The 14,884-nt window shown below is 39.9% G+C and overlaps 1 protein-coding gene across 1 annotated transcript in view; it reads right to left on the minus strand.

Moving 5' to 3' along the window:
• Positions 1-1,081: 1,081 nt before the first annotated feature.
• Positions 1,082-14,884, minus strand: part of met (MET proto-oncogene, receptor tyrosine kinase) — a 74,981-nt gene continuing 61,178 nt past the window's right edge. The window contains exons 15-21 of the mRNA XM_030731620.1: positions 13,880-14,164; positions 11,956-12,036; positions 8,112-8,293; positions 7,545-7,654; positions 7,147-7,312; positions 6,913-7,049; positions 1,082-4,445 (exon numbers count right to left, since the gene is read on the minus strand). Of these exons, the coding sequence (XP_030587480.1) occupies positions 4,163-4,445; positions 6,913-7,049; positions 7,147-7,312; positions 7,545-7,654; positions 8,112-8,293; positions 11,956-12,036; positions 13,880-14,164 (1,244 nt within the window). The 3' untranslated portion in view covers positions 1,082-4,162. The remainder of the gene's footprint in view (positions 4,446-6,912; positions 7,050-7,146; positions 7,313-7,544; positions 7,655-8,111; positions 8,294-11,955; positions 12,037-13,879; positions 14,165-14,884) is intronic.

The following is a 14,884-nucleotide window of genomic DNA, read 5'->3' on the forward strand; positions in this document are numbered from 1 at the left end:
AGTACGCTTTGTTGATTTGCGTACCCCTGATTAAAACAAACATGAAATGCATAAAAGATCCACTGTAGAATATTACAACATATTCTTTGACTCTTCTTACCTATCATGTTGCTGTAGGTCACACATGCTGCTTTCAGTAAACATTTTTTCTTTGGAACAAATTAATCAAAGACTCATAGTCAGGCCCACACAGTTTGATTGTGTGCAGTCAGTGCTGTAAAGGCCCTGAAGGCCATGACACCTAACACATCTCAGATCTTGCAAAGATGAAGCAATGTTTGCTTTTTCACTTCTTTTTTTTCTTCACACTGTAACACACTGTTTCTTCACCTTGTCCTCATTCTTTTATATCTTTGTCAAGTATTTTAAGTACAGCATCATAAATACTATAAAAAGCACAAAGGCCTATTATGAAGTTGTATGTTCCTTGGTTTCATTTTTTTAATGAGAAAAATGTATGTTTTTGAAGAACCAAATCAGAGAAATGTTGATAGCAAAACTTGTGTAGCGACACAGTTACACTTGTGTAGTGTAACTGTGCAAAACTCCCCTGTCCTGAAAGTATCTGCTCAGTTAGACAAAGAGAAATAAGGGGGAAAGTCTAGACCATGGCTGAAAGAAAAGATGGGAGATAGAGGTGAGGGGTCAGAGGTCACATGCAGACAATGGCAACAAAAAATGGTGAATGTCAGAACAAAGGCAGTAACTGAAAGCAGGCCCTGTGGAGTCAACATGCATTTCTCTGACGCAGTGTGAACAAATAATCTGACGACTGATCGTTCTTGAAAAATCTTCAAACAACTTTTCTTAAACCTCCGTACAGTGTGTGAATACACACACAGCACCTTTTTGTTCATTGTGAAAGCATTTTTGACTCAATTGCAGCTGCATGCTGGCTACATATGGAAAGCATGATGCAGCAGTACCCTGCACAGTAATTATAGTTCTCCGCAGTTGTGTTTGCCTCAAAGGATGGTTTGTCCGGTGAAAAAATAAGCATGGCTGATTTAACTGTAATCAAATGAGGGGAAAAAAAAGGAGTGGATTCATTCTCATGATATAGCTTTATTACACTGACAAAGTTCATATGACATTACACGGGAACATGTACCTTCAGGATTTTTTTTTATAGACAACAAACAAACACACACACACACACACACACACGCACACACACACACACACACACACAGTGTTAAGAATGTACAAAGCATCAGAGAATCACATGATCAAAGAGACAGCAGTCTGAGTTTTGTGAGGCGTCTCCAGTTTGTTCTGCATCTTAGATTGTTTTCACATTGATTTCCCAGTAATGATCAGAAGCTAAACGAGGATCCACACAGACCCACACAAATCCCTACGTTTCTGTCTCTGGTTGGTAGTGGTTCAAATAGAAGTGGTTTTATTAATTGCTTGCGGCATGATTCACTCAACACTGATCAACCCAGTGAAGAAGAGGCTCATCAATACAAAAATATAGTACAGCAATTTTCTTGTCATAGCAAACATTCATAACTGTCCATTAATGGCCAAATCATATCAGCAGCCGAAAAACAAACAAATGAACAAACAAAAGAAAAACACAATTTGCTACATATAGCAAAGTTGAAAGGGACACTATGAGTGATTTACAAGTTTTAGCCCACTGGTGACAAATTGTGGTTACTTTAAGTGACAGCTCACCAATTTATAAATCCAACTGCTGCATTTCTGAAAATCTGCTTTGTTTTTTTTTTGTCAGGGAACCATTTAATCTCATTAATTTCAGCACAGTGTAAAACTCCAACTCTAAAAACTTCATTGAGTTGTATATTTGAGTGTAGTACACAGAAAATGATTTACAGTCATCACAAGTAGAAAACTTTAATTCAGGATCTTATTAGTGGATTACAACAGCAAATTGATATACTGATTTTGATTTATTTTTACACATTTATGAATACATTTCATAACCTACAGTATATTACTTTTAACCAACCGGCACATTAAAGCAGAACATAATTTAAAATAGTTTTTGCAATTTGACTGCATTAAAGTGACACTGGCAAAGCTTAATGTAGACTGAATGTCACTGTGATGGGTTACACAATCTTTCAAACAAAATCTTTTTTTTTTTTGCCTCATTGATTCTGGAGACTTGGGGCAGGTAGCAATGTTCAATGCTGATATTCTTTAGATAGTCTGAAGAAGGGCATTGTGGCCCCAAACGTTACTACTGTTTGAAGGTCCTTTTGGATTAAATTTTTGTCCCAGGAGCACTCTGGTGTGCAGACTTTCTTCTTTTATTGTAACTATTTTTGTTCCTGCATCCTTTCATTATTGGATGTGTGTGTTTGGCCTACACATTCTTTAGGTACATACCTACAGAATGCTAAAACATATACCAAGTCATGTCAACCTCTCATCAGTGTATTTACCAAATTAGTTAGAAACTTCCTGCAAAGAGACAAAAGCCCACGTTTCCTCAGCTGTGATGCTACTCTGCTACATGTCCTGCAAACAGTGCTGAGAAGATTGCAAATAGTCAGAGATGGTTTCCAGAATAAACTGTGATGATACAATTTCTACAATACCTCAAGTATTGTTTCTTGCATGATGAAAAGCTCTCACTGAATTATATATATATAGCAATACTAATATGTTGGTAATAAGCTAATATTGGCTTATAATATCAGTCAACCAATATATTGGTGTGGCTCTAATTTTTGTATTGTGCTGAAATTAATGGAAGTAAATGGTGGGAAAAAAATCTAAAACTGTGTCACATTCTTCCCAAAATGTAAAAAGTGTAAATCATTTGTAGTTAAGAGGCAAAACATTTTTTCAAACACACAGGTAGGGTCTTTAAAAATCAAAATACTCTTTATCATGACTGCACAGTTGTCATAAAGATTCAGTAATGCGCAGCGGTCACTTACAGTCAGATAAAATTACAATCCTGTTTTGATGTCAGATGAACACAGGGGCCCTTTGAAGTGCTGTACTTGAGATTAGTAAGAGTACAACAAAGACAAAAAAGCATCCAAAGGTAACTTAAGGAATAAAAAAATGAGCTTTGGTTAAATTAACCAAATGTGGTTTAAACACCCTGTGGCTGCAAGCCCATTTTATCAGGTACACCATATTTTCTGTCAGTACAATTGGAGTCACACAAGACAGATGCAGACTCGACATACAGCAAGCAACTTGGACTGGTCTTTAACCAACAGCAACAAAAATCCCTGGACATGCATGGTTCTTATTTGTTGTCCATCTTATTTCCAAGAAAACATCAAAGTGAGCTGCATTTTTTTTTTTGACATATACAATTGAGACTTTCAAGTTGAAAATAAAAGGCCTTTATTGTACCCCCAGAAACAACTGGGGATTCCCACAGGTGAGCCACACTGAGACTTTCCTCAAGAACATCAAATATAATTATACAAATAAAGCATCCAGTGATCTGCACACAGGCAACACAATTTGTATACATCCCACCTGTACACCTACACACTGCCATCAACCTCCAGCATGCCTCAGGTTACTCACCTGAGGCAACAAAATCCATCATAGCAGGCTACATTGTATCTCAGGTGACATGTAGTCGTCTTTATGGTTTGTGGAGGTGTGATTTTTTTTTTTCTTTTTTATACAACATGACTACATGGCCATTTGTCACTCATTCACATTACAGACTTGGTGAAGGTCTGAGCCCCATCCACATACTGAAGCACATGCCACCCAGAGAGGAGTAGAAAGTGATCCTTTTTTGTGTGTGGGCTCAGTGGCATCAGTCACTGAGATGTGCTTCTGTGATGGCAGTTTTGTCTGCTGGAAAACTTCGAGGAGGCGTTCTATGCCTCGTAATTGTCTTGTACATGATGGAGGAAGTCCAACCTCACGCTCCTCGGGGTCAATGAAAGGTCACAATGATTGACAAACGTTTATAAGGTCAGCCTTAAAGTTCATGGAGGCTCCTGTCATTTGGCAATGCTTGAGAACAGCAAAAGTCCATAATCTATATACAGTGAGTGAAAGGTCTGTTTTTCCTCAGCATGCAGTGTCCAGTGTTTGGCAAATACATACAGTAGTTCTCAAACAGAGTCTTCATCACCTCACCTTTTCTTCCTTGCTTCTTCTCTCTTTCTGAGTCTCTTCTATAACCTGCTCCCTTTTCCTTTTTTCAGGTGCAGCAGTCTCGCTCAACGTGACAAAAGAGCGGGGAGTGGGATGGCAGGGATGTGGAGGTGGAGGGCTCGGAAGAGGAAGATGAGGAGGAGGAAGCGGTGGAGGCGAGGAGGGAGGGGTAGGGGCTCATCTTGTCTATGTTGACGTACGTGGTGTTGAGCAGGACGTAGTGCTCGCCACTGAAGCTGGAGAAGATGGCAGAGATGCGAGACACCAGCTCAGAGAATGAGGGCCGTCGTTCTGGCTTTGGGTGCCAGCACTCGATCATCACCGTGTAGCTAAAATGAGAGGAGAGAAATCGGAACATGAAGAATGAAGGGCTCAAACACTTGATTACACCTGATGTGTTTTTTGTTTTTAGAATTTTTTCTTTCAAATATACATTAGATTCATTTGACAAAAAATGTGACTGTATGGATTATGTGACCTGTTTATGAGACAGTTTTTTTTTTTTTTCCCAACTGGATTGACGAATGAATCCAGTCTGAGATTCCACAGTTCCCAGTTAACTGGATGGTGAGCCAACCTACAAGTTTCGACGAAACTTCATTACAGCTGCTCTGTGCTTAAATACAGATTTTGTGCAAAGGTTACTACACTTTTGATATTGGTCCAGTGACATCTTCCTTATTGTAAATAATTAACTGTAACCATGGTTATAGCTATGTGTCATCTTTCCTTGTCGCATTCACGGGTGGCAAAAATATCAATAGTGGTCACTGGTCAGTGGGAGGCACTTTAATTTATCAGGCACAAAAATCTCTGGTTTCAACTTCTAAACGCGTCACGTAAAGAGAATTTCAACCATAATTAAACTTAATCTGTCAAACTTCAAACATATAAGACCTTTTCTGACAACAGAATCAGCAAAGGCTTATATGCATGCCATGATATTCAGCCATATAGCGTACTGTTATACTACATGGTCTCACACTTCTGAGACCATTTTGAAGCCCTTAAAGTCTCTTTTTAAGAAAACACCGAAGATTCTCGATAAAAAGCCTTTACAGTATCATTGTTGTAACATCATAACCAAGTACAATATTTTGGATTTCGATAGTTATCAGATTTTTATGGATGCTTGCTTTATTTTTAAAGTTTTAAATGGACTTGCTCCCCCTCCTTTAATGTATTTTATAAGCAAAAAAACAAGCAATACAATAAACACAAGAGCACTGACCAGAGGCGATTGTAATGTACAGCGACGCAGGACAAAATTTGGCCAAATGGTGGTGTCCATCAGAGGCACACAGTTGTGGAACACGCTGCCAGCTTATATCAGGAACTGCGGCACCTACTCTAGTTTTAAAAACTCTTTGAAACATTGGCTGAAAACTAACTGGAGGTGCACTCATATGTAGATTATTTTGTTAGGGTGTCCTATCTTTACTGTAATTTTATGTTGTTTGTGTTATGTGTTATATAGGTGATGTTTGTATTATTTTCTGCTTTTTATCTCGTTGGATGTTTTTTGGTCTTACCTGCCTTAGGACAACGGATGAAAATTAGCTTTTGTGCTAACTCTGGCATATTTACATTGATGCTTATTGCAGACATGTTGATTAATGTGCATTGTCCTAATTTAAAAAAATGAATAAATAAAATAAAATAAATAAAAAGAGTGAGACTGTTCTACTTTTATTTTGCTTTATTTTATTTATATTTATTTTGCAACAAATTAATTTATCCTGTTAGAAAAAAAAAAGACATACCATTGCAAAATTTTAGGAACTATTTCCCCATTACTAAAGAGTCTGAGGTATCTGTCATTGTCTGGGACCCAAAACATCCTGTGAACAATCACAGATGAAGAACTGCATGAATCATCTCCTGACATCTGTTTAATTTACAGGTTGGGAATTTTGGGCCTATGCCTCCCTCTCACCTGAACACTCCCATTCCCCTGTAATTTCTACACACACTATGTACACAGTGCATCTTATGATGTTATCTGAGATGTATGAGATCATTCTTGGCATTTGCTTCACAGTACCAATAGGCCAAGGTTTAATGGATAAGGATGGTTCAGAAACTGTACTGACACTAATGGAGAAAGAAAAAATACAAAAAAAATTATATATATATATATATATATATATATATATATACATAACATTTTTAAATATTTTTTTGTATTTTTTTTGTTCAGAGTTTCTGCGAATTTCACCTGAAACAGTCCAACAACTGCCAAGTTTCATAAGTGATTGGCAGCAGCTTCTGCCTGAAAACTCAGATGTGAACACATCCAGAAAAGCTGAAAGAACTCAACTCTAATAAGGCAAAAGTTCATCTGAACACTTCCAGCATTGGATTGACTAATGGGTGAGCACTTTACTACCACAGCAACAAGTGTTCAGCAATCAGAAGAGACCATTAGAAAAGAAATGTTGTACTCTCACTTCCATTTAAACTCTGTTTTCCGTAAAGAAAGAAAGGTGACTTTTATTTGACCTGCAGATATGATGATATATAATGCCTGAGGACACTGAGGAGTTTAACTGTGTTTGAGTTTCTAGTTGAAGATGATGGATGGCCTAAACTTGCAGTTTGTTGCACTTTTAAATATTTTTCCTGCTGCTCTGTCCTGGCACCAGACTCTTAAAAGCTCTTTTCATACTGTCTGTAGCTCTAGAGTACATTACTCATGCTAACTGGGCTGTGGATTTGCTGTCTGAGGTGAAGGACAGGTGAAACGTATGCACACTATGTGTGTGTGTGTGTGTGTGTGTATGCGTGCGCACTCACAGGGCATCAGGGCAGAACTCGGGCTGCAGCAGCCTCCTCCCCTGCAGGAGGAACACGGTGATGTCAAAGGAGTTCACATCGGAATACGGCGGGGCTCCACGGGTCATGAGTTCCCACAGCAACACGCCAAAAGACCACTATATACAAAAAGAAATGATCTCAGCGTTATCTTCTTTTAGGAAGTATTTCTTGTGCTGATTTAAACAACAGTGACTTAATATTACAAGCCCTCACCACGTCTGACTTGGTGGTAAATTTGTGCGTCTGCAGACTCTCCAGAGCCATCCATTTGACAGGCAACTTGACTCCACTCTTGTTGTGGACGCTGTAATATTCTTTGTCATAAACATCTCTAGCCAGGCCGAAGTCTGCCACCTTCACTGTGTAGCTCTCATCCAGCCTGTCAGAGCAAATAGGGAATTCCTTTCGACTCAGTTTGTTTAGTTATCCTATTTTAAACTTCATTTTAACAATAACTGAAATGAACTACTTTCTGTGGTATTATATATTCTTTGATGTTCTATTTTATTCATACTCTTCCCACCTGTATTTACTTGTATTTTCTTATCGGTTGTGGTTTTTAATATTTAAGACACCATCACTACATGCTACATGAATAAATGTCAGCTCACATGCAGTTCCTGGCAGCCAGGTCTCGGTGGACAAACTTCTTGCTGGCCAGATACTCCATTCCTCTGGCCACCTGCAGCCCAAAACCCATCAGGTCCTTAACTGTTGGATTCTGGAAGAAACAGTTAGAGTCACCATATCATCAAACTTGTGAAATGTATCTTGAAATGAACTGAAGTTCTCCACCTATCTATCCATCTATCCTCTTACGCTTAACCAATTCAAGGTTGTGGGGGTGGGGGTGATATCCCTATCCCAGCTACCATAGGGCAAGAGGCAGGTACACCCTGGACAGGTAGCTAGCCTGTCGCAGGGCCAACACAGAGAGACAGATAACAACTCACACTCACATTCATACCTATGGGCAATTTAAAAATCACTAATTAACCTAACCCCACTGACTGCATGTCTTTGAACTGTGGGAGGAAGCCGGAGTACCCGGGAAGAACATGCAATCTCCACACAGAGAGGCCCTGGCAAGATGGTGGATTTGAACCTAGGCCCATCCACCTGCCTGAATGAAAGTTGTGTTGTGGAAATTTACAATATGGATTTATGTGGCCCCTTACATGCCCCTCATCACGGATGAAGTTGCGCAGGTCACCGTGTTTCATATAGGGCAGAACCACCAGCGGTGAGCCCTCTGGCGGAAGACAGATACCCATCAGGGAGAGAACGTTGGGGTGGCTGAAGTCCTTCATGATGATCCCCTCTTTCAGGAACTGAGACACTTCTTCCAAGTCTGTGATGCCTGATAAGAAAATGTAAGTTTAGTTAGTTTTTGACTTGCTTTATAATGATACATTTCTATTCTAGTCTATTCCCTTGTAGTAAAATATGAATTCCAGTTAAAGGGGACCAATTATGCTTTTCTTTATTCTATGTCATAAATGCACTGTTACCATGTTGGGTGTTCATATTGATCACAAGGTTAGCATATGTACTCGCTAAATGTCCAGTTACAGACAGTTTTTACTCAGTGATATGCCCCACCTATGTGACATTAAAACCTTCTGTTTGAGTGGGGCAGCCAATGAGAAGAAAGTTGGCTTAAGGGGAGAGGAGCTAGAACAGCTTGTTTCACAGACAGAAGATAAATTAAGCCACTGCATCAAGGCCCAGTAGACCCAGTGTTTATGAGATAAACAAAGACAAGGATAAGGGTTTTTCTTTGTTTATGAAAATTTGACATTGGAAACTGGTAGGAAAGATAATTGTACAAGCTTTTAGTAAAAGAAAAGGAGAAACTCTGCTGTCCTGGTATCAGTGGGAAGGTCCTTCCTTAGATACCTCTGGGAAATGAGAATGTCGATAGAAACCTATCTAAAGGGAAACACCCTCCCTCAGTATTCACCCCAGACCTGACCCATTCCCATTTGCCAATTGCATCCCTGCTTCGGGTGTCTCGCACTTTAGCCCTGCTGACTTTGCTGTAATCTAGTTAGAAACCTAAGCTCTTTAGCCTTCAGCTCAGGCTTGACCCCAAAGACAGAAAGAATGGACATTTGACTTCAGAGTCTTGATTTGAAAGTTATGAAAATAACTTTTCTGTGAGGAAGATGGCTCTTTTGTGCTACTGATTCTTATTGTAAAACATATTTCTCTTTCAACTACATATAATAGCAGATACATTAGGATAAAAGCATCAGTTTAAGCTACTGAATCCAACAAAGGTCAGAAATAATGACACTGTGCCTGGCAAGTTCACTAAAATGATCCTGCTACCCCCTATCCTACCATCCTACTGTGGTCTGTGTCCCCTTGCATCTGCACAGGTCTTTTCTCCATATTGTTCCAGCATCAATCTCCCCTGCTGCAACTGACAGGTTACACGATTAGGCGGGACCCTAATGCTGTCCTCACTATTGGATGCTCATTCATCACCATCATCTCAAGTCTGAAAAGGATTCAGGCTTCTGATGAGATGAGATCTATAATGCTATTGGGGGCACGGTGATATCATACAATAAGTATGCAATATAATATAACTAGATGAATGATTGAATAATTGTAGCTGGATGCAAGTACGTTTAGACGAGAACACTGCCTTCAGTCTGTGTGTGCGCTGGGTGAGAGAGGGGTCATGATGCATTTTAACCAGGACTCATAAGCACTATGAGAAATCTGAACACACCTGACTTTTATTTATTAATTATGTTTACTTGGAGTGAGAAACCTGTATATGCTACCTGGAGCACTCCAATAGCACTTGTTTACATACTGTATGTATTATCTGTATTAGTCTCCTGAGGGGAATACTATGTAGCAAGATTAATGGCTTAGCGAGTTACGTCAAGCTTAAAGTCAGAGATTTTTTGTGCCTTGGCTAAAATCACCGTGGTAATTTATGGGGAACCCATAACCTGATCGGGTGCAGGTTAAACCACTGAATGAAGTTCAAACTGTGCGTTGCATTGCCCTGTGAATGTGTACGCATTGATTTGGTGATGCTGAAAATGTATAAATGCTGTTATACTTTATTCCAGTCTGCTACTAAGTATCTTTTACAGAACACAGAACACACATTAAGAATACCCGTTCACTCAATAAAATTAATTTCACTTTGATCTGCCAACAAACTAAAGCAATTTCAATGTCTCTTTTATTAGGCTGTGGGACAGTAACCTTTAATGTTTAACTGTATCAGAGTTTAAGGTTTCAGGGCTCTACTGCGCCGCATTCATGTTAGAAACAGCAGCACAGCCTGAAGCAGGGAGCCCAGCTTAACAGAGAAAGATGATAACTGCTGTTGTGATACCTGTCATCTCCAAATGGGGTTTCAGGTTTTGTCAAGCCAGCTAAGGAAAACAAAGCCTGGCTGTGCTGAACTTCCATCAGAGTATACCCCTCTGGTTTTGAGCTGCATGCCATTTTGGTATTTGCCATTTGGCATGTGTATTTAAATGGAACGCCTGCTTGCAGGTGAATCTTGATTTTCTCACTGTGATAACCTGCTCTCTTACTTCACAGTGTACTGGTTTCTCACGAGGACTCCAGATAGTACACCCTGGTTTCACGTAACCAGGATAAGCTGTTTACATGAGCAAAACATAACCAGGATAATCTAACACATTCTAACTAAGTTACGCACTCACCAGTCACTTCATCACCTTGCTAGTGCTGGGTTGGACCCACTTTTGCCTTCAGAACAGCCTTAATTATTTGTGGCATAGATTGAACAAAGTGCTGGAAACATTCCTCAGAAATTTTGGTCCATATTGACATGATAGCATTCACATAGATGCTGGTGATTTGTTGGCTGCGCTTCCCTGATACAAATCTCCCCTCCCACCACATTCCAAAGGTGCTCTATTGAATCGAGAACTGGTGAACAGTGAACTGGATTCATGTGCAAGAAAATAGTTCAACATGATCTGAGCTTTGAGACACAGTATCCCACTGGAAGCAGCCATCAGAAGATGGCACAGTGTTGTTATAAAGGGTCAGCAACAATACTCAGGTAGGTTTAGGCTGACCTCTGACTTCAACAAGGCATTTTTGCCCAGAGAACTTATTGTGGAAAAATCCCACTTTCTGAAATACTCCAGCCTGCCCGGCACCAACAACCATGCCACATTCAGGGTCACTTAGAATCACCCTTCTTCCTCATCCTGATGCTCGACTTGAACTTCAGCAGGTTGTCTTGAACACGTCTACATGCCGTAGCCCTTTAATGCTGGGCGATTGCTGCTGAAGCGCCCGTTACTTGCCCTCAATAGCGGCGAACAGCTGATTGAGACGTGGCATATCAGCTCGGAGTTGGCTGATCAAAGGAACGTTGATCAGCTGGTGTATTACCGTAACTCCGCAACCATTTGTCCTATCAAAAAAATGCAAACGGTTCCTGAAAGCCCAGAAATTGCACGTCACAGCCACATAGGGGTATTACGGTATTTGTTGCCGGAAGTCCGCGAACGGCGGCACTTTTGAAGTATGTTGTGTCACATGGGGCACATTCGGTGTTAACGCATTGAGTTGCTGCCCTGTGATTGGTCAGTTATGTATAGCATTAATGCATTAATGAGCAGTTGAAGAGGTATTCCTATCAAAGTGCCCATGGTGAGTGTGTATGTGTGTATTTAGAAACACATTCATTAAATGAAGGAAGACACCTTATTCATGCTTGTGGACTACTGATAGAGAACAGAGTGGATGTGATACTGTATGAGAAGCTGCACAGTTCATTTAATAATTCAAAAAACTGCAATTAAATATTTTAAGTAGTACTGTAAAAATTTAAAAAGGGATCCTTGGGGACAACTCAAAACCTTTATCACAAACAGCAAAAGTTTCTGCTGCATAAAAATGAGTACCCCTTTATTAAGGCCCTTCACTCCCCAAAATCTCCACCAAAACCTGATAACTGATGACGGACATGGCTGACTTAAAGAATATAAAGACACTTGTACTTACGATTCAGAGACTTAACAGCACAGTGCAGCTTCTGCCCGTCTGACTCAAGCAGCGTCCCGTGGAAAACACAGCCGAAGTGGCCTGCAGGTTACAACATGACATACAGCATTAGTCAGCCATCATCAGGGAGATCAAAACCTCATGTTTAAACCTGTAAAGAACTAACCAATACCACTTCTTTACCACACACAAGTGACAGTGATAAATGATAAATGCTACACTTTTGTGTCCAATGACAATAAAATCCAGCTGTGATGGAGGCCACACCATTAGTGGTAACAGATCTGCTGCCACTGCGCCATAAAACAATGATTTAATCACAAACCTGGCTAGAAAACAGTTAAGAGTTTGTTAAGGTAGTGATTCTATAATGGGTTACTGGAACCCTTGAGGCCCATGCTGACATAAAATTTGATGGTTCTGCCTTTCACCATGACTAAGAAACATAATAAAAGCATGAAGGTAAAATTTGGCACTCCATGAAAGTAAACTGAGACAAGCAGATTCCAATTGCTTGTGTGTGTGTGACTGTAATTCAGATCAGATATTGTGCTTCATGGCTTGATGTACTCATAGATCCAGTTAGTAAACCACAGTTTCTAAATCTTACCCATAAATGGACAAAAAAAACAACTAAATTACCCACTTAGCTTTCACTGAGACACTGTGGCCTATTTTTGTATTTTGAGCAATCAGCATCCTTCATTTATATCACGGTTTAATGAAGCCTTCTCGAAAGAGTCACTGCAATTACAGGCACATGCACTTTCATTCAGCTCCATGATCACAGCAGCACCAGGAATCAAACATTTCTCTCCACTGCATACATATAAAAATGAAATTCTGGAGCAGCAGCGTCAAAGTGATTTTATTGATCCATTAAAAAAAAAAAATAAAGCCAGTTTGAAAACAGGAATGTCTGTATGTGTTTCACACCCTCAAACAGCAAATTCACCATCACACTAAACCTTAGCCCTCCAAGTAACCTAGTATGAAGCATTATTCATTAATATCCCATATAAGCTAATAACCAGTGCCAACCCCCCTTGAGTTATTGTACGTTTTATTGAATTATAACTCCGCTTTAAGACATGAAGGCTTGGCCCAGACGGGGAGGGGTGCAGGAATTAAATAAGCGCGGCGTTCTCCTATCACGTCCTTGCAGATGGCTGAGGGTGTTGGATTACGACTCTCAACAATGGATCCTGGGAATACTAGCTGTGAACAAATCATCCTACGCCACTTTGAAAAACTCCAGCCACCAGATCCAGACTTCAGGGGATAATTCAGCCAAGGGGGCAGAGGGCTGTTGTCGCTGACATGGAGGGGTTTGGGTCTTTTTCTCCTCTTGAAACTGAATTCGATCTGTGGGTCTGAACCGCCTCCTTAAATGTCACGATGTGAGGTGATTTTGTGTCTGTATGTCAGGCTTGTGGTTTGATAATGCAGGCACGCAAAACCTTAGAGGGTGACTTTAGCTTTTGTATAGCTTACCATAAATCCTGAATATATGCTTGCTGTGAGATTATAAACATTATAAACATTGCCATAGATTTGAAGTCAATTTAATGATCCTTGTAATAACATATTTTGTATATTATATACAGTGTGCATTATTTCATTAGAGTGCACTAATTTGGTCATGCTGTACAACACTAACAACACTTCACTTTGGTTTCCAGATTAGTGCTTGTGGTGAGTACCTAATTATCACTGCATTGAAATGGTCATAATGATAATGCATGTTCATTTATAGCTGCTGAAAAATGCTAAAATTAATCCTCAGCATCAGTTGATATTGCTCCATCACTTGCATTAATGAATGCACATTTCTGCATGTATTTAATAGATGCTTTTAACAAAGCAGCTTGTATTGGCTCGTCATACACAATAATTTCTACTAAATTAAATGTCTGCCTCTGACCTCTGCCGATGACCTGGTTGAGATGGAGAAGCAGCCGCTCCCTGGCGATCACCACGTGCTGCATCTCAGTCAGTAGGTCTGGGTGGAGGCAGGATGGGTCGATGTGAACAGGCGCCATCAGCAGGGGTGATACCAACTCACCTTCCATTGCCATCCCCATCCCCATCCCCATCCCTATCCCTATCCCACCTCCTAAGGCCCCCAGTCTGGGAGACAGCAGCTCCCCGTTGCCCCCATAGATAACAGGAGCTGCCCGGCATGTCTCGGGCCTGTCGATGCCCTGATCTGGAGAAGCAAAGGAGATGGAGAGGGTCAGAGGTCAGTGACTGTATCAGCAGGGCCTCAAGAGGTCAAGGTGTGTTATATGATCAGAGAAGCATGGCTACAAAGGCAGAAAGAAACTTAACACTGTAATGAAGGTTGGCAGAGGTGGAAAAACAAAGTTTCTGATTTCTTCTCTGATGATTTTTAGTAGAAGGAAAATGAATGTCAAATTACCCACATTTCATCTAAAAAGTCAGAACATAACCAGCTAAACAGAGTGGACACAGCTGTCAAGCTCAGCTACTGATCCTACAACCCATAACCTCTCCCTGAGGGCAAGTATTAGTTCAGTAATAAGTCTATCTTAGATTTTAAGCTTTTCAAGTCACATGTTAGCAGCTGGAAAATAGCTTTGACCATCACAGTAAGTATCATAATAAAAGCCTGTCTCACAGCCCGAGGTTACAAACTGAAAGAACCAAAACAACATTTTTGGAACCACAGTTTTGCCTGATGGTCAGTATATATATATATATATATATATATATATATATATATATATATATATATATATATATATATATATATATATATATATATATATAATATAATATATAAGTTTTTTTTCCTTTAATGTGAATTCTAACCACTACCAGTTATAGAGTGAGTTCAACTGCATGTACAGTACGTCTATGTCATGTATTCCTTTAAAATGAGGGTGAGTTTTGGCACAAAGTGCAT

The sequence above is a fragment of the Archocentrus centrarchus genome, chromosome 6, assembly GCF_007364275.1.
Source record: "Archocentrus centrarchus isolate MPI-CPG fArcCen1 chromosome 6, fArcCen1, whole genome shotgun sequence".
In the NCBI taxonomy this organism is placed as follows: domain Eukaryota; kingdom Metazoa; phylum Chordata; class Actinopteri; order Cichliformes; family Cichlidae; genus Archocentrus; species Archocentrus centrarchus.